The 19,912-nt window shown below is 45.6% G+C and overlaps 1 protein-coding gene across 2 annotated transcripts in view; it reads right to left on the bottom strand.

Moving 5' to 3' along the window:
• Window positions 1-302: 302 nt before the first annotated feature.
• Window positions 303-19,912, bottom strand: part of LOC147125254 (neuronal migration protein doublecortin-like) — a 266,166-nt gene continuing 246,556 nt past the window's right edge. For both annotated transcript variants that reach the window (XM_085999932.1, XM_085999938.1), the window contains exon 9: window positions 303-9,503. In XM_085999932.1, coding sequence (XP_085856058.1) covers window positions 9,447-9,503 — 57 coding nt within the window. In that variant the 3' untranslated portion in view covers window positions 303-9,446. The remainder of the gene's footprint in view (window positions 9,504-19,912) is intronic.

Genomic DNA, 19,912 nt, shown 5'->3' with positions numbered 1-19,912 from the left:
GAAGCATTTCTCTACTGGAAGGGCAGGAAGCCTGGAATGGCGGCCACAAGACAGGTACAGCAGAAGGTTATTCAACCCATCTCCGCCCATCCAGAAAGACCCCACACTCACTTATAACTCATCTCATTCATCTCTGTATGATGGGTTGAGCTTGGTATAAAGCCTGGGAATAGGTTTTGGCCTGTAGCTGGTGCATGCCACAAAAAACAAAAACGAGGGGGGAGAAAACTGGTAGTGTTACGTTCAAATATTGCACTTCAGTCTCATCGCATTAAAGAGTAAATAAGACACACACACAGCAATAAGATTTCCATCAAATGTATTTTTTTTTTAGATTACACACATCTTGCAAATGTACATTTAATGAATACAAATCCAAACTACAACTGCTAGGAAGGAAGTCACAAAGCAAATTGATAGTTTCTCTTTCGCGGCAATCTGATAGAAATGGAACGATTTGACCTCACGTTTCCAAGAATCCATAACCTCGAACATCACTAAATACGGAGATGCGTTTTTTTTTTAACTGAACAACAATCTGGATGGTTGGGATTTTCAACAGCCGTATCTGAACATTCAAAAATAGCGCTAAAAAAACCCAAATTCTCTCATACTAGCTCACAATATCAACTTTTAATTTCTATTTCTAAGTGATGGGGAGAAACAAATTCAATGTCTGAGGCCAATAAAGAAAAGCCAGACATGGCACGAAGGAGAAACTGAAATCACTGCATAGTAACCTCGAAGCTGAATGGAAATGGATCCTGCAGTCCTCACCTAGTCTAACAAGCAAACACTTCTACCATTAAAACTCTACTGGTGCGCACTTTTGTAAAACTACATTACAGAGTTCCAACTACACCTATTCACTAGAAGTTTAAAAAGTCAATAATAATAAACATTTTATGTACATTTAGAATTTCACAAAAAAAGGCAGCAAAAATAGCAAACTGACTTTTCACCACAGATAGCGAAAATGGCTGAAAACATGCACATGGATCAAGCATGATAGCACTGATGTAATAGAAAAAACAAGCAAGCAAACTATTCAGAAATTAATGTTTTAAAAAGAAACATCTCTTTCCTTTAGTTCCATTATATATTCAACTTGATGGCAGGCATTTTTTTCAAAAGCAAATTTTGGTGCATTTGGGTTTTTATAGATTCTATGGACTGCATTGATGTTCTGGTTAATTTTCTGAAAATGGATTTGTGGAGAAGCGTATTACTGTGCTACATACCACTGCTCACTAACTGCTGACTGGATCCCAACACTATTGGATCAGTAACAGCCAAAAAAGTGCATTACAGTAAGAATAACGGGGATAATTATATTGAGAGTAGGTGGCACCTGGGAATGATTACAGAGAATGCTGCGTACCTGGGAGTGATTAAACAGAACAGTAGGTATCTGGGAGTGATGCCACAGAGAACGGTAAGCATTAGGGAGTGACTACAAAGAGAATGGCAAATAGCTGTGAGTGATCACATAGGAAACAGGAGGTTCCTGTTGGAAAGCTACTCAAAGGATTCAGAAAACAACATAAACTATTGCTGTCTGAATATCGAACTGTAGTTTTTAACTCTGTTTCTGGTCACTTTTTGTGCCATCAGTTGACTCCATGCATTTGCTGAATAATGGGGTTTATTTAAGAGGATCAACTGTTTCTGACATTACAGCACATTTATTGGTTGTCTACAGTTTCTTATGTTCTTAGTTAAATGTCAGAAGTACCATGATCTTCAAAAATGCTTTTAGATCTAACTAGTTCCATTTATGGGATAAATATGAGTCTGGTGTTGAAGTATGAGTCAGCAATACACCTCATCAATAGGTGGATGGGCAGGCAATCTGCTCCCAGGTTTCCAAAGTTGTCACTCTGAAACCTGCTTACCAGCAGATCAGCAACAGCACCAAAGTTGATGTCCCCTTCAGGCTTTTCTTGGCTTCTCCTTGCCAGCTTCACCCAAAGACAGAGTTAAGATCAGGAAGCACCACATTTATAGTGTGAATAGTGCTCGACAATCCCAAAAAGCCAACATCATTCCAAAGATCAACAAAAAACATTTCAGGAGAAATATCAGATTTTCAAATTCATTGAGTATCCGTTAACATCCAGTGATGTGTAAAGAGCCAGATTGTTTAGGGATTCCTTATTAAAGAAAATCATATATGAGGGTACAGAGGAGATTTCCGAGGAAAGATTGGATAGGCTGGGGTTGTGTTCTTTGGAACAGAGGAGGCTGAGGGGAAATTTAATTGAGGTGTATAAAATTATGAGGGGCTGAGACAGAGTGGATAGGAAGGACTTATTTCCCTTAGCAGAGAGGTCAATAACCAAGGGGTATAGATTTAAAGTAATTGGATTAGAGGGGTGTTGAGAACTTTTTTCACCTAGAGGTTGGTGGGGGTCTGGAATTCACTACCTGAAAAGGACAGTAGAGGCAGAAACCCTCATTGCATTTAAAAAGTACTTGGATATGCACTTGAAGTGCTGTAGCCTGCAAGGCTACGGACCAAGAGCTGGAAAGTGGGAGTAGGCTTTTCAGCCGGCGCAGATACAATGGGCTGAATGGCCTCCTTCTGTGCCCTAAATTTCTATGATTCTATGACACTATCTCTGTAATATGCCTCACAATGGAATATGCTTTAAACATGGCTCTGGGACATTTCAGGAAGGTGCTACTGTGTGTACATACATATTATAAACCTATTCAATTCAACCAAGGTGAGGTTAGTGCTGGGAAACAGAATGCATTTCCACTTCTGGTATCCAGTGTCAGCATTGGGTATTCCAAGGGCAGGCCCAGTGCAATCAATTTCCCAATTTATTGGGAATGGTACCATAGTGGTTATGTTACTGGACTAGTAATCCAGAGGCCTGGACTAACGATCCAGAGATCAAATCCCATCACGGCAGCTGGGGAATTTAAATTCAGTTAAATAAATAAATCTGGAATAAAAAGCTAGTATCAGTAATGGCCATGAAACTACCGGATTGTCATAAAAACCCATCTGGTTCACTAATGTCCTTTAGGGAAGGAAATCTGCTGTCCTTACCCGGTCTGGTCTATATGTGACTCCAGGCCCACTCTTAGCTACCCTCTGAAAAGACCTAGCAAGCCACTCAGTTGTACCAAACTGCTCATGGACTGCAGCGGTTCAAGGTGGCGGCTCACCACCACCTTCTCAAGGGCAATTAGGGATGGGCAATAAATGCTGGCCTTGCCAGCAACACCCATATCCCATGAATGAATTTTAAAAAGATGCTCAGTCCCACTGCCCTAACAAGCTGCATTAATGCAAATCTTAGAAAAACACCTACTCCTACCCTAATGTGAATTTGACACAGCAGCCAACCTTGTTGATCCTCTGATTAAATTGACAATTTAGTTTCAATTTGCACCAAATTAGGGGCGGTTTTATGTTCCCAGACATTGTATTGAAAACATCAAAATTATTTCATGTAGGACGTTTTAAATCTCAGGAAAGAGGAGACTTTCATCAGCTTGGGTTGAATTTGAACCTAGATCCCGGGGTGAAACACGTTACATCACTGAGTCTCTACATTCTTATATTTTAACTCATTAGATGGGGATAGAAATATACTAATAGCAAAGCCAGAATCAGCGTATATAGTCTAGGCTGATAATGTAATTAGAGAGGACAGTGGAGTCGTTCAGCAATACCATTCTCTGGATTCAAAAAAATCTACAGCTGTAATCCTATCATCAGCATTAACCAGGCTCTATGCAGATCCATTGTATGTTGTATTTGTCAGCCGTTCTAACCAATTTCAATCTTGCCAATTTATTTCACATTGTGTCCAGCCCCAAGTTCTGCTGATGACGCATATCCAGCACTAACTGTGCTTCAGCTTTCTGCTCCTTTACATTCATCTCGAGCTGCCTTACACACCAGCAGCCAATTATGGGAACAGTGCCATTTATTCCCGTGCGTCTCTTGTTGCACGCCGACGAAAACAGTCCATCTGTTTCCATGGGAATGCTAACAGTCCCAGGTTGCACTGCCCATGACGTGCATGGCGAAAAGAAAAGTGAATGCAGCACATAGCGGGCAAAGCTTCAGTCTATTATAATGGCCTTTTCTTAACCTTTGTGATACGGTCTCAATTTTGTAACATTGGAGTGTTTATGCCAGTTTTTCTTTTAGGCTGGCCTTTTACCAGATATGCAAATCTGAGGCTGGCTTTAGTGTTTTTGTGAGCCTTTGTCTAATTTCAAAAGAAACACACAAATCAACCGCCACCGTGGTTAAAATATTCAATGAAAAATAAAAGATACCACTGTAATACACTCACGGCCTTAGGTAATGGTATTTTTAGAGGGTTCTTTGTTAAATAAATACTGCTCATTAGCATTACGATCAACCTGAATTCTTTTCATTTACCAGCGGTGCACCTACACCCTATTCACAGAGGCAGTGCTGTAACATAAACTAGTCAGGGTACTTTGCCTGTGGAGGCACTGCCTCATGAGGTCATTTCATTCCCTGCCTCCAAGCAGACAGACAGAGCCTCACCTCGTGAAGTGGTTTCACTTGCCTTCCCTGGAGGCACAGAACACTGCCTCCTCATGACAAGGGCTCGCTTTCTGCCTCTAAAGCCAAAGGGGACCATCAGCGGCAGCCACTTTTGTGTTTGACCGTGAGCTGTTTTTTTTTGTTGTTGTTGTGGCTGCAGCTCACCCTGCCAGTGCAGGCCAGGATCACACTGCTCAGCTTGCTGGCCTGTACCTTCTCAGGGAAGCCCCACGCCATAGAGACTTGTGCACAACCTTACACACTGAGCTCAGTTACTTCCAGCTCCTCTCGACCCACCCTGCGACGTGAGCAGGATAAATCCAGAGCAGCTGTGGTACCACTTCCAGCGGAAGGAGCTCCACGATATAAAAAGACTAATAATATTGTTAAAATACACGGGTTAATGTTAAATTTAGTTTTAAGTAAGCACTCGGGCAGAGTTTGCTTAATTAAAGGCCAGAGCCTTTTCTTTGATTGTTGTGTACCTTGAGCACAGAAATTAATTCAATTACAAATGGGCCATCTGCGTTTTCACACCAAGCGCCATTGTTATTCCTCACAGATTGCCTGTGCATGAGACATAATTTGAATAATGCACACTGCTGCTTTAATTAAATCTTAATCTTGCATCATGTTTGCTTCTTATGGAGTGACACTTAGCCTGTCTGAATGAGAGTTAATCTGATGTGGTTTCAGCTCATATTGATGAACTTTATTTATATTATAATAATCCTACACCCTCCACCCGCTCTGAGTTTTACTTCCAGGCATTCCCTGTCTTTATGTTTTCTTCCTGCTAGAAGGATGGAATGATCTGAGCTCCAGGCTTCTCCACAATTGATACTGATGCTGCTCTCTATAGGCTATGGGGGAGCAGGCTGGGAATAGTCTCCCTGCTGACTTTCCTTCCCTCTATTGATAGAGCACTCTGCCACACTTTATTTTAAACTCCAGACTTACCCAAGGAGTTCAAAAGATCCCAAAGGCTGAGATTAAAGAGCCTCGTCCTAGGAGTGGAAGGTGGGGGGTTTACTGCTAAAACTGTTCCGGCACCATTTGGAACAATGTGAATTAATTCGCACCATCTATTAATACTCTGACTGAGTCTGTGTTGATCTTTTTTGAGTTAACCCCTTGAGGACTGCAGACGAGCCACCATCCTGTTCATAAAAACAAAACATTAGAACTTGCCATTTTCAGCCTGCTGGATAGAAGATCGACCTGTGATGTAAGTCCCATTGTGGGAGAGGTTGAAAGAAGGAACTTGTACGAAGAGTGCATCATCTGCCAGCTAGTTACCAAAAAATGGGAAAGGAATATGTTGACTGGACTTGCTGGGAAACAAAGAAAAATTTCAGGAGATTTAAGCCAGGGTTTTTTTTTTAAGGATGGAATTACTAAATTCCATGTTGTTCTGCTCTCAGTGTTCCATACTGTTGATTACTCCATTTCTGCAGAGTATGCAATAGGTGGCACATAAGCCAGCAAGAGTGGCAAACCTGCCACCCAATAGAATGCAAATGTCAGGCAACAAAGGACTCCAACTACGGTCTTTATGGGACATCAAGTAGCTGCAACACAAGAATGTATGGTTCTCCTCTTAGAATATTCACACACAGCTTGTTTGAGAGATGAACTTGCCACTTTTAGTTGAGTTCCCTAGATGTAGGGAAACAAAACAGGGCAGGATGGGAGGGGGATGGTAGTCCTTTCCGCAATTACTTAAGCATGCTTCCTGATAAGTCAACCGGCAAGCAGGTTAACATTCATGGAAGCATTCACAGATTCAAACATCCTATCCGCTTAACTGAACAGGACAGGATGGATATATAAAGCTAACGATGGAGGAAGAAAAGGTGAGAAAATTAGGTGGAAATGCGTCTCGGCCCATATTTAAGGCCTGCAATAGGCGGCGTGCTTGGTGCCAGTACTAATTGCCAGTGGCCCAAGGCTCACCTGAGATTGAGCCTTGGGCCTCGTCAGCATATTGCAGACCTGTGGATGCCAATTGGGCATCCAGTGGCAGCTCGCTAATTCCACGAGGACGAAGTTGGTCCGACTGTCTCCCTCAGTGGCGGCCTTCAGGTAGGTCCTGATGGGGGGGGGTGCGATTCAGAGCGGGAAGAGCAGGAGCTGGCAATGGCCTTCAGGACTGCTGTGGACCCGCTCCTCCCGACTCCACATTCGGGCAAGTATTTTTTTAAGCTTACTTTTTTGGTTACGGCCTCCAGCGGTTTCTTTAAGGACCGCTGGCTAGGCCGCATGTAGACATGGTTATCCTGAATACACCTGGCCTGCCACCAGCAGCGTTCGGGGCAGACCAATTTTGCAAAGGGGGCCTCAAAATGGCATGAGGCCCCCTATTTGTATATGTAAAGGATCTAACGCTTGTTTCAGGAACAGGCCCCAGTCGCCTATACTAGAATCTTTAATAATACAGAGCAGAACGTACTGTGCATGCTGTCTGCCATTTTGGATGCTTAGGCGCCCATTTTACGCTTGTAAAATTGATGCACCATTAAAGAATTTCTAGGCCAATAATTGAGAGACAGTGTGATTGCCCAGCATACTGTAGAACTGAAGCAAAGTGCCAGAGCGCAGACGGACTAAGGTTTGATCCCCAGACTCCACGGAGTTCCTCCTCTTGGCTTCACTGCTGTGGAAAGGTATCTCCCTTCTCCACTCCTACCCCCACCCCTCAGGGAAGCAAGGGGAGAAAAATCAGATGGGATTATCAACTGGTTTCTGTAGCTGACTGAAGGCGGCCATTGGTAAAGGTCTGAGACCAGAGAGCCCAGGTGCCTCTCTGCACAGGACATCCATGACTCAGCAAGACTGATGCACAAGGGGGAATAAAGGCAGATCAGAGAGAAAAAAATCTCAAAATCCTCAGTCCTCAAAGGGTTAACTATAACTGCAACACAAATCTTAAATATAATATTTCTTTAATTATGTAGTAGAGTAGACTTTTCAGAGTGAGATGCAGACATTCTAATGAATGCAAACATTCATTCTGTACCTGAGGAATTATCCTCTAGAAGGTATGGTGATTGCCTTCCTACTCTTCTCAAAATGTCATTTAGTATGAGTGGAAACCTGCTGGATTACTGAACTGGGTTTGGTAATTTAAATTGGTATTAACTAGAATTAGAACAGAATAAAGAATGGTTGGTTGATTAAGGAATGGCCAGAATGTTACAGCAGGATCCAAGTATTTATGGTACCTTGAGAGGACAACATTTACCAATGAGAGACCCAACTGCATGTGTTCTTTCACCGCCCCCCCCCCCCAATTGTTCCAACTGACAAACAATGTTTTAAATAATGCTTCTCCCTGCTCCCCCATTTTGGTGGGTATTAAATGATGGATGCTTTGAAATGTCAGCTGGCAATAGTTTTTGTACTGTGGCACATCAACATCCCCGGAAAAAAATAGTCACCTAGTTTTGCCATCAGTGGACAATATAATAACTTGCAACACGAGAGCTTCTATCAACCAGTCGCTTTTTCTGGCTGAAGCCGGAGCTGGTAGCCAGAAAATAAAATCGCAAACCATAATATTCAAACAACTATCATTCACATGACTGCTTAGCTGATGCTACGGGATCCAACCTGCAATGTTAAATGGGATTGGGAGCAGTGTTAGCCCCAGGGTATTAGAGTCATTTCTTTCTTGAATGTGAAGGGGGCATAAAACAATGGCGGCAGCATCTTAAGAAAGTCTGCAGCAGAACCACAGCACGGAGAAATACTCATGAATCTTTTGGGCTTGGCTAGTGAAAGGAAAGTGATTTCACAGTGCATCGACAATTGAATTCCACATCAGAGCAGCATCAGCCTGCAAGCTAAATGTCACACCAAATCAAGCAAGGCTTTAATATCCCTTATAAATCAAGAAAGAGCAGAAGATAAGTCTTATGCATGGCAAATTTATTCCATGCTAATCCTAGTCCAGTGGCAAGTCAACATTCCCTTTTCCCTAGCAAATCTGTCTTCGAAGAAAAACCTTCTCCACCAGGTTTTACAAGTATTCTATTAATGCTATTCAGTAAGTTTATTTATAAACTGGTTTTAATAATTGCACAGTGAACACATTCACAAATAAAAAAGCACAAGAACACTTTTTGTTCTTAAGTAAAATGTAGATTTGCTGTCTCACTCTAATCCTAAATAGTTCTATCCATTCAAAATGTCATATAAAGCAAGAATCAATCATTTTGTTACTAAAAAAAAGTTTTAAACAAACATGATCAAATTGAATTTTAGAAAATTAATATGTTTTAGTCTTATTAAGTTGCTTTTTATCCTCAAATTTCTTTCCCATTCTCCAATCGGTGCCATTTTTATTTTGAACTAAATTTTTGAGTCATCTTATTTAGTGATTTTTTTTGGGTATTTTTTTTCTCTTTCCTTTTTTAAACAAATCAGATGTTAAACATTTCTGCTCAGCAGAGGATTTTCTTATAAAAAGAAAAATCTGGCAGAGGTTTTTAATAACTAAAAACAGATTTTTAAATGAAGCATATAATAACTGCACATCAAATATCAAAGAGAAATGGAAAATCACACAGCACCATTTAAAAAAAAACAAAATCAGGGACCATGGGGTTCACAGAACACGTGATGTACAAGAGACCTGCTTGTGTTATTATGAAATATTTTCACAGTGCTTCATATCTGATGTTTAGAAAAAGGCAGTGATATTCCAAGTTACTAGGTTTCTCAAGTGAAGGACAAACTGTTAAAAACAGGGCAATTTTTTTTATGTTTGTTTTTTTTTCTTTGTTGGTGTCACTTGGCAATTTGTGAGCACCACGAGTAATACCTCTGCACTCAGCAGAATTCCTTTTCCAAGTCTCACTGGTTCAGATGGAGAATTCCAGACTTCCCTCATTCAGCTGGCTTACATCGAGTCACCCAGTGAGTCCGAGTCATCCAGGGAAAGTGGCAGATACAGGTCCTGCAGTGGGGGAGAGAGAAACTGGACTTTAGATATGATTTAAACAAAAAATATTTGTAATGGCCTCACTGGGAGTAATTTTGACTTTGTGCGATATTGTGAAATGGGTGAGAGCGAATCGGCAATCCCGTTTAGCATCTCTCCCGATTTTTATTTCTGCTGACTTCATTGCCTAAAGCAGGCATCTGGGCCCGTTAGATGTGTAATTCAGGAGCCTAACGCCTGTTTTAGGATGCTCTCTGGGGAAACTGAACATCGCAGAGTGAAGCTGAAGCCAGGCCTGCTCTGCTCCGAATTCTTCAGCGCCCGTCAGCAAAAGGTGAGCTTTTTCAAAACATGAAATAAAAAATTCCTGTGCAGCCTGGAGGAGCAGGAGTGCTTCCCCCAACTCCACAGTTTCTCCATCGGCCACTCCCCCATTGCCGCTCCATTCCCCCTCCCGGGGCTTATCTTTGGGCTGCTGGCAGCAAGGCGAGCGGCCCAACATTCATCTTTTTTAAATGGGAGAGTTGCCTGTGGATGCACAAGAGGTGCTGGCAGCTCACCCAAGTAATGTTAATGAGGCCCGCACCCAATTTCGGGCCTGCCTCGGGCCTCCTTGGCTAGGGTGTGCCTTCTAACTGCAGCGCCTATTTCAGGCCCAAAAACAGGCCCAAACCAATTTCCAACCTACTGGATGCACTTTAAAAAATAATCCATTGCTTGAAAAATACTTTGGAACAATATGAGGATGTAATAAGGTGCTACGTAATGGCATGTTATTTCTTTTTAACACTTCAACTAGTTAGAGCTTACCTGGATCAAAGGTACAAACAAGCAAAACATCCCCACTCTTAATTGGGGGCCGGAATTTCCTTACCGAGTCGGGTCGGGTGCGTGGCGGGTCGGAACCGCGTTGTTCTGATGATCCCGCTCCTCAGAGCAACTTTCAGTTAATGGAGCCTATTAAGGCAGGCCTGCGCGTTTCCCGGCCCTATTAAATTGTGCGGGTCTGATGATGTCATCGAGGACTCATTTCCAGCGGAGATATTTAAAGCAGCCTTGGCCACATCGCATTTAAAGGTTCATCTAGGAGTGTGCAGGGAGGATATTGCGGGATCTTTTTATTGCTCACACTTCAAAATATGACTTCACAGAGACAGAGGGTTGCACCCAGGTTTTCAGATGACTCCCTACATATTCTTGTGGAGGGAGTCAGAGTACGCAGTCTGTCTTCCGCGCCGACAGAACTGCAGACTCCGGTAAGAGCAAGGGAGGCGGTTTGTGCATTTACACTAACAATGCCTGGTGCACTAACACGGACATAATCGATAGATCCTGCTCGGCTGATTTGGAATTCCTCATGGTAAGGTGCAGACCCTTCTGCGCACCCAGACGGAGCTTTTATCGTCGCGGGGGACTTCAATCACATAAACCTAAAAACTGTACTACCGAAATTCCACCAGAATGTCTCCTGCCCCACAAGAGGGGAGAACACACTGGATCAAGTCTACACGAGCATTGTAGACGCTTATAAGGCCATTCCCTGCCCCCACCTTGGGAAGTCTGACCACCTCTCCCTGTTTCTAGCCCCGGCATACAAACCGCTCATCAAAAGAGGGAGAACATCAGTGAGAGCAGTGAAAGTATGGCCAGAGGGGGCAGTATCGGAGCTTCGGGACTGCTTCGAATGCACTGACTGGGGCATGTTTGCCCATAATGGCATCGAGGAATACGCATCCACAGTGCTATTCTACATCAACAGCTGCGTCGAGGTCGTCACGACCCATAAAAATATCAGGACATACCCCAACCAGAAACCCTGGATGAACGGAGAGGTCCGCTCACTGTTGAAAGCACGCGACGCAGCGGCTTACAGTGCAGCTAGGACCAACCTAAAAAAGGGTATCAGGACTGCCAAAAGGAAACAGACACTGCGGATAGAGGATCACTTCCGCAACAACTCGGACCCCCGGTGCATGTGGCAAGGCATCCAGTCCATCACTGACTACAAGGGCAAAAACACCAGTCCCCCGGTTAGCGATGCCTCCCTTCCGGAGGAGCTTAACAACTTCTACGCTCGCTTCAACAGGGACAACGGGAGCCGGCTACCAAAGCCTTGCCACCCCCGGAAGACCAGGTGCTCACTCTGTCGACCTCCGACGTAAGGGGTGTTCTACGCGGAGTGAACACACGAAAGGCTGCTGGACCGGATAGCATCCCTGGACGGGTACTCAAGGAATGTGCTGATCAGCTGGCTGATGTCTTCACCGCCATCTTCAATCTGTCATTGGCCCAGGCAGTAGTCCCTACATGCTTCAAGACCGCTACCATTATTCCTGTGCCAAAACAAACGGCTGTGACGTGCCTGAACGACTATCGACCTGTCGCACTCACACCCATCATAACGAAGTGTTTCGAGAGACTGGTCCTGGCCCACATCAAAGCCAGTGTTCCTGCCTCTCTTGACCAACACCAGTTTGCCTATCGTGCAAACAGATCAACGGAGGATGCAATCACAACTGCTCTACACTCGGCACTGAATCACCTAGATGGTAAGGAGACCTACATCAGAATGCTGTTCATAGACTACAGCTCAGCATTCAACACTATCGTCCCCAACAAGCTGGCCACCAAACTCGAAACTCTTGGCCTGAACACTTCCCTCTGCAACTGGACCCTGGACTTCCTAACAAACAGACCCCAGTCTGTCAAATTAGGTAACCACACCTCCCCCCCCCGACCCTGAACACGGGGGCCCCACAAGGATGCGTGCTGAGCCCCCTCCTCTACTCCCTCTTCACCCACGACTGTGTGGCTGTTAATGGTTCCAACACCATCATCAAGTTTGCGGATGACACCACGGTAGTAGGCCAGATCACCAACAACGATGAGTCAGCCTACAGGGAGGAGGTCCAGCATCTCGTGAAGTGGTGCGCCGATAACAACCTGGCCCTTAACACCAAGAAAACAAAAGAAATCATTGTGGACTTCAGGAAGTCCAAAGGCGGAAGTCACACCCCCATCCACATCAATGGGGCTGTGGTGGAAATGGTGGACAGCTTTAAGTTCCTCTGAGTCCACATCACGGAAGACCTCTCCTGGTCCCTCAACACCTCCTCTCTGGTGAAGAAGGCCCAGCAGCGCCTATATTTCTTAAGGAGGCTGAAGGGATGTAATCTGTCACCCCTGATCCTCTCTAACTTTTACCGCTGCACTATAGAGAGCACCCTGACGAACTGTATCACAGTATGGTATGGCAGCTGTAGCTACTATGACCGGAAAGCCCTGCAGCGGGTAGTCAAAACTGCCCAACGCATTACCGGCACCCGGCTACCGACCATAGAGCACATATACCAGAAACGCTGTCTACGGAGGTCACGGTCCATCATCAAAGACCCTACCCACCCCAGCCACAGTCTGTTCGCCCTCCTGCCATCTGGGAGATGCTACAGATGCATTCGCACCCGTACAACCAGATTTAGGAACAGCTTCTTTCCCAGGGCTGTCATCCTACTGAACTCCACAAATAAACTCTAAAGCCTGCACATCTGCCAATGCACTTTATTATGGTTATATTTATGTTAATATACTACAAGCCAAATGTATGTTGAATGTTTAAATGTCTTAATCCAAATGTACACTCTTGGGAGCCGCAAGCCTACATTTCGTTGTACTGCACTTGTGCACTAACAATGACAATAAAAGTTGATTTGATTTGATTGATTTGATTTGATTTGACGCAGGGAGGTTCTCTTCCTTGCTGATGGGCGGAGGAGACTGCCCCAAGAGACAAAAAGAACCTGGCTCCAAATAGCTGAGGAGCTGAACAGCAGGGATGTGGTGAGGAGGACCTGGGTGCAGTGCCAGAAGCACTTCAATGATCTCATGAGATCAGGAAAGGTGAGTGCAAAGCCACACTCACCTTCATCCTGCTGTGCCTGTCAATACATCCCCATCACTCTGCCTTCCCAAGCCTGCTCCTGCACATCATTACTCACACCAACATACCTTGCACGTCCACCCATCCCTCTCTATGTATATACTCACATCCCCCTCTGGCTAACCACCCCTCACACTCATCCTAATGCAATCATATCAAGTAACACCATACAAGGAGGCCATTTGACATTGGCACCACATTCCTTCATAGTCACTCTCTGCAGAAGTAACCCACATATTCCTTACACTCATTCCATCACTCTCACTCAAATTTCTCTTCTTTCCCTCCTTGCAGGAGAAATGAGTGCACAACAACAGGAAGAGGGAGAGAACCGGAGGTGGCCCTCCATCCTTCAGCAATTTAACTCCAGCAGAGGAGGTGGCCCTGGAGGCGTCCAGAGTTGCAGAGCTGCTGGTGGTGGGAGACAGAGAGAGGGGGACCTCTCAGCAACCTGATGACAGAATTACATCTCATACAGCCACATGGCATACAGCAGTCACTCATATGGTAACTGATGTCAGCAGCCAGTGAATGTTCGTCATGTGCATAATGGTATCGTTAACCATTCTTAAGATAACATTTCTAAATCATCTCTTTACTCTCCCACAGGTCCATCAAAAGCCTCCCCCACTGCCCAGCCAGAGGAGGAAGACAACTCCTCAGAGGAGCCTCCAGCCTCTGAGGGTGCACCGTCACCAGACGTAAGCGCACCCAGCACCAGCGCAGATACGCACGCCTCGGTAAGTCCTACGCGTGATAGAGTAGTGTTGTCACCTGGTGTCTCACAAGTCACAAGTGAGCAAGAGCAGACGGTGGAGACTTCTCGCCGGAGGGTGCAGGACACTCCCAGCTCTGCTCAGCTGCATGCAGACGATGGGCCTCAGGGGGACATCCAGAAAGAGGGTGATCCTGGAGATGCAGGAAGAAGTGAAGGAGGCTCGGTCAGGTTTTGCAGCCATGATGTCTGCAAATGTGCAAAAAATGGAGCAGTCCATCTCCAACATGAGCACCGCCGTGTCGCAGGCGAGGCAATGGTAGGCTCTTCCATGGAAAGGATGGAGCAGCTAATGCGCCACTCACAAGAGCACATGTTATCTATGGACAACAGATGGCAGAAGCTCATAGACTTCCTCTCTAGGAGGGAAGTAAACAGAGACTTGGGTCCTCATGGCCCCACTGCTGTGCAGCAAGGTGCTCTCCAGCTCCTTGCTAGCAGGGACGTGCGGGTGGCCCGTGAGAGAGATGATGGTGCGAGGGGACATAGAAGTGGGGGCTCCTCTCAAAGTGCTCACACTTCTCCCCCATTGCCCCCTCCCACCCCCCAGTCAGAGCCCCAGATGCTTCCTCGGATCGTGATGGCCAAGTCTGCCCCTGCACAGTTGCAGGAGCAGCAGACTTTAGTAGGGCCATCACAGGCTCCAAAACCCAGAGGACGTCCACCAAAAGTGTCTACGCAGTCGCAGCAGGGAAGTGAGCAGGCTACTTCTACCTCTGCTGAAGCCACAGCGATTGCACCTCGTACAAGCAGGCGTAAACAAATAATGACAGAAGTAGATGCACAAGGGTAAGCACATGGGTGTTTAAAGAAGTGTTATTGTTAAGTTTCTGTTACTGTTATGATACATATAAAACTATTTTTATTTTCAACACTTTCCGTTCATGCCCATTTTTGTCTTCTACTTTGGAAGTGGCTTAGTGAGTTGGAGTGAATAGTGAGACATAACGTTACCTCCAGCAATGGGGGTCAGTGTGAAAGGAATGGCTTGATCATTGTATCGAATCCAGCCTCGGGTGACTGTCTGTGTGGAGTTTGCACATTCTCCCCGTGTTTGCGTGGGTTTTCTCCGGGTGCTCTGGTTTCCTCCCACAGTCCAAAGATGTGCGGGTTAGGTTGATTGGCTATGATAAATTGACCCTTAGTGTTAGGGGGATTAAATACGCGGGGATAGGGTGGGATATGTGTTGGTGTAGGGGTTACGGGGAATGGGTGGGATATGTGTCGGTGCAGGCTCGATGGGCCGAAATGGCCTCTATCTGCACTGTGGGGTTTCTGTGATTCTGGGATTTCTGTGATTGTAGGGATGCTTTATGGTGTTGTTTGGTGGGGGGGGGGGGAAACCTGGCACAGCATGTGGCAGCCATATGGGTGTAATACAGGAAGTTAAGTAAATCTGGTCATGATGAGGCCATCCCTGGCAGCAATGTGCTCCGGTGCTGGTGGCATCTGGACCTCAGATTTCTCGTGCTCCTCCTTCTCGTCTTCCAGCTGATGCTCTTCCTCCTTCTCCTCCTCCTCTGAAGAGGCTGTGCATTCTGCGCCTTGCTCTTCATGCAGCGCTAATCCTCATTGCTGCGTTATGTTGTGCAGGGCGCAGCAGACAATGATGATTCTGGAGACCCTGGCTGGTGCGTACTGAAGGGCTCCTTCAGATCTTTCAAAGCATCTGAAGCACATCTTCAGCATGCCTATTGTTTGCTCTGTGACACAACTGGCGGACATGTGGCTTTCATTATAGCACTCCTGAGCCTCATTGCTTGGCCTCCTCAATAGTGTCATGAGCCAAGTTTTCAGTGGCTAGCCCTGGTCTCCAAGCAGCCAGCTGGTAATTCTGTTTGGCGGTGTGAAGAGCTGAGGGAGGGTAGACAGGCGCAGGATGAAAGAGTTATGACAGCTGCCAGGGAATTTGATGCACACATGCATGATGATCTTCCTATGGTTACAGAAGAGCTACACATTGAGGGAGTGGAAGCCCTTGCAGTTCACAAACATTCCTGGGTGATGTGGTGGTGCCCTGATGGCCACATCTGTGCAGTCGATGATGCCTTGCGCCCGTGGGAAGCCAGCCAGAGCAACAAAGCCAAGCACCCGCTCAGTATCACTGGCTTCACCAGTGGCAAAGTTCACATAATTGGCTGACTTATCAAACATGGCATCGATGACCTGTGTGATGCATCTGTGGCTGACTGCGAGATGCCGCAAATGTCTGCTGCAGATCCCTGGAAGGAGCCTGGGGCGATGGTGACTTTGACAGCCACTGGTAAGGCGTGTCCACCCGCTCCTCTGGGCTGCAGGTCTTGCTCCGCAAGTTGCAATGTCTGCGTCGACCTGGCACAATAGCCTGAGCCTCCTTTGGCACTGCTGCTCAGTCATGTTGAGGAAGCTCATCCCCTGCCTGTGTACCCTGTGTTGGGGATATCGCCTCCGGCGCGGTGCAGCCCTGCGCTGATGCCCTCTGTCCTGCGGAGCATCAGGTCGTTGAGAAGGTTGTTGGTGGTGTTGTTGTTGCTGCTGCTGGTGGGCCTGCTGCTGCTGGTGTTGGGGCTCATTGTGGTCCGATTTGGAGGACCAAGGTGAGACAGTATAAATGGCACCCATGCTGATATAATAGATGGCAGGTCAAGTCGAGATCAGAGGAGCAATCTGTCAACGTTGTGATAGTTACTAGCAATGTGGTGAGAGTGGCTTCCGAGGTTGCAGAAGACTTGCAAACTTTAGACACCTAAATTTGTGCTCAAAATGGAGTCAGCAAGAGCCTTTCCCTTAGGCAAGTAATGAGGTGTCATTTGGGAGTATTTATTTGGATTTCCATACTTTGCATTAATGACCTTGATCAATGGCCACTGAGCTTCTGCCTCACGTCGACAGATGTGGTTCCCGAGCTGCATGATTCCCGTGGTCATCCAGTGAAATTCAAAAGGTCTGCTTACAATCCCTGTTAAGGGTCTCGTAACAAGGTTTTAATGAGATTAATTAGGTCGCCCGCCTCTGCCGTTTGGGTCGGTGACGCCCTGGCAAACGCGCCCGAGTTAAAGACGCGAGGAGGCGTGATGACGGCGCGTTCCCGACGCGCTCACATTTTCTGCAACTTTTACTACCGACCCGCCTCCGAAGCCACATGCACGGCAGCGGGAAAATTCCGGCCTGGGTGGACATTAACTGCTCATTGACCCTATACTAAACTGTACTTAGCTCAGTTGGGTCTATTTGTAAAATGTTCAAGCAATTCATTTCTTCATTTTAGTTCCTAATGGTATATCTATAGATCTCACTAACTTTCATTTTCTTTTCATATTTTCTTTGTTCAATTCCTTCCTTATTTTCTCATTTTTCTTTTCTGTTCAGCGTCTTTTTACAAATAGATTTCGTGTGTCCAGGACTGAAACATTTCAAAATACACAGCTTTTCTCTTCAACAGAAGAATGTCACCATCAGTATCCCACAAATAGTAACATAGTTATTCTCATTCTCATAATGTGGGAGTAATTTACAGACATGTACACTTGAAATTACAAAACACAGACACCCTGCTGTGTTAATGGCTGTATTTCTGCTGATGTTAATCCAACACCCTCGCACCGTCAGGTTCAATAACTCTTCCTAGACAGCGCCCTGTGGTAATGACTGTATTTCTACCGGCGTTAATCCAGCTCCCTCACAATTGATATGTCCGCAAAGTCAGCTTCCTAATGTCATCAGCACTGACTGTTTCATTTTAAATTAAAACTGCACAAGAGAGAGATAAAGCTGGTAAAGGTTTTTTGTAACTTTTTTTTAAACTAGTGGATCGCCCATGATGTTGCTCACGGCAGGTATGCTATTTTGTAAGTGCAGGAGCATTATACCATGTAACACGCAATGTATTATTCTGCTGCTAAGGCAGAGCTGAGTGTAACATGGCCTGTCCGCGTTGCGCTACAAGATCTATCTGCTGAGGTCCATTAGAGACTAAGGGGGAAATATTCAGTATCGTCCCATTTGGGGCGCCATTATCGGCCGTGCGCAAAGTTTAGCGCCTAGCGCTAATTATCGCCTCCGACAGCAAACTTGGCTTTTATCACCCCAGGAGGTGATTGGAGCGCTAAATCAGGTGCTTCACACCTGTCTTAAGGCGCAAAGGCCGAGCAGCGAGGCGCTACCTCAGAGCGCCGGCGAAGCAAGGAAGGGCAAATCAAAATGAACCTGCAAAGTGCTGCTGAGTACCCAAAACCCCTTCACACAGCGTTGAATCTCCCCAGAAGTCCGTCTCTCTCTCTCTCAGAATGCGTGGTGCAAAAATGTCACCAACAAAAAAAGGCAGGAAGCGGTCACCTTTAAATAGCGCTCCCCCAGTCCCTTTCTGACAGCATAATGCTCCCCTCAACCTGTCGTTGCTAGCGGCAGGCGGTAAGGCAGGGGGCGCCACTCAATATCCGGTCCCGGGCGCTACCGGGGCATTGTGCACTCGACTAACGTCACGATCTGCCGGCGCAGGAGATTGTGGCGGTAGTGTTTAGTGCCGCCGCAAAATGTCTAGTTAATTTCGCGAGCGTCGCAAATATCGCCGCGGCCAGGCGCTAGTTGCTTTGCACCCCATTAGCGCCCTCTTGAGACGCAAACAACTGAATTTTCCCCCCTAAGTCCTGTTATGAACATTGAGGTTTCAGCGTAATTGTTCCTTTGTAGATTGGGAGCTGCTTGAAAATAATTGATTCCTCTTCAAGGTCTGAAAGAACAGCAGGAAATGATTGCCTTTGATTTTCCTTCTTATTTTTTTCCAAGATTGTTTTGAACCTGTAACAAGTGTATCAATTTGAGCGATTGAACAACAACCTGCTTCCCCAGGGTCCTGTGAACACTGCTGTGTGACCAGCCACTGGGCATGTGAGGGAGAGTAGATGGTCTTGATTTGAACTCCAAGGCCCCCTCCTTCCATTGGCAGGTGTATCTAACCTCACTTAGAGGAGGCAGCTTCCACACACTGGCTCTGCAATGGCACTGGCCAGTGTTTCTTTTTCTTTCCTCAAGGAACATCACAAAAATAACAGATTAGCCGGTTATTTAGGTCGTTACTATTTGTGGCACTTTGCTGTGTTCAAAATGGCTGCCATGTTTGCCTACATAACAGTAATTGCACTTCAAAAACAAATGTACATGAGGTGCTTTGGGATGCTTGAGGAAAGTGTTAAGATGCTATATAAATACATGTTCTTTTCTTTTATGTGTAAAATGAATAACGACTGATTCTAATTAATAACTTATTTTATTTTTTAAACAGTCCCAATTTTTTAATGCATTTGTGGGGTTTGACATGAATCAACTGAGCGGCCTGCGGGTGGCGCTGTCCAGGGAGAGTATAAATACTCAGGCACGGGCCCAGCTTGCGCAGGACATTCTTAACAGGAACTAGTGAAAGACACAACTAGACCTCCATGTTGTAAAACAGTTGATTAAAGCGTTGTTTAACGCTTAGACCAAGTGCCTCATAGTTTTCTTACATCAGGGTTTATGAGTGATGTTGGGAAACTTGTTTCATTAATCGGCTCCGATTGAAGACCCCAGTAAAGTAGTTTCTCCCTGCTTACCGTTGTGTGTGTACAGACGCAGGGAGTCAACTCCCCTGAGGATTGAGTACATCTAGTTCTACCCTATGACGTTAGGGTAACTGAACAGATTCAGCTCTATTGGGAGTGGGGTAAAATATTTGAAAAATGGTCAACAAGGATTTAA

This window comes from Somniosus microcephalus, chromosome 1 (assembly GCF_052327205.1).
Source record: "Somniosus microcephalus isolate GS21.2 chromosome 1, FLI_Smic_1.0, whole genome shotgun sequence".
Taxonomy (NCBI): domain Eukaryota; kingdom Metazoa; phylum Chordata; class Chondrichthyes; order Squaliformes; family Somniosidae; genus Somniosus; species Somniosus microcephalus.
The sequence above is the reverse complement of the archived record's forward strand: the minus strand, read 5'-3'. Positions and strand labels throughout refer to the sequence as shown.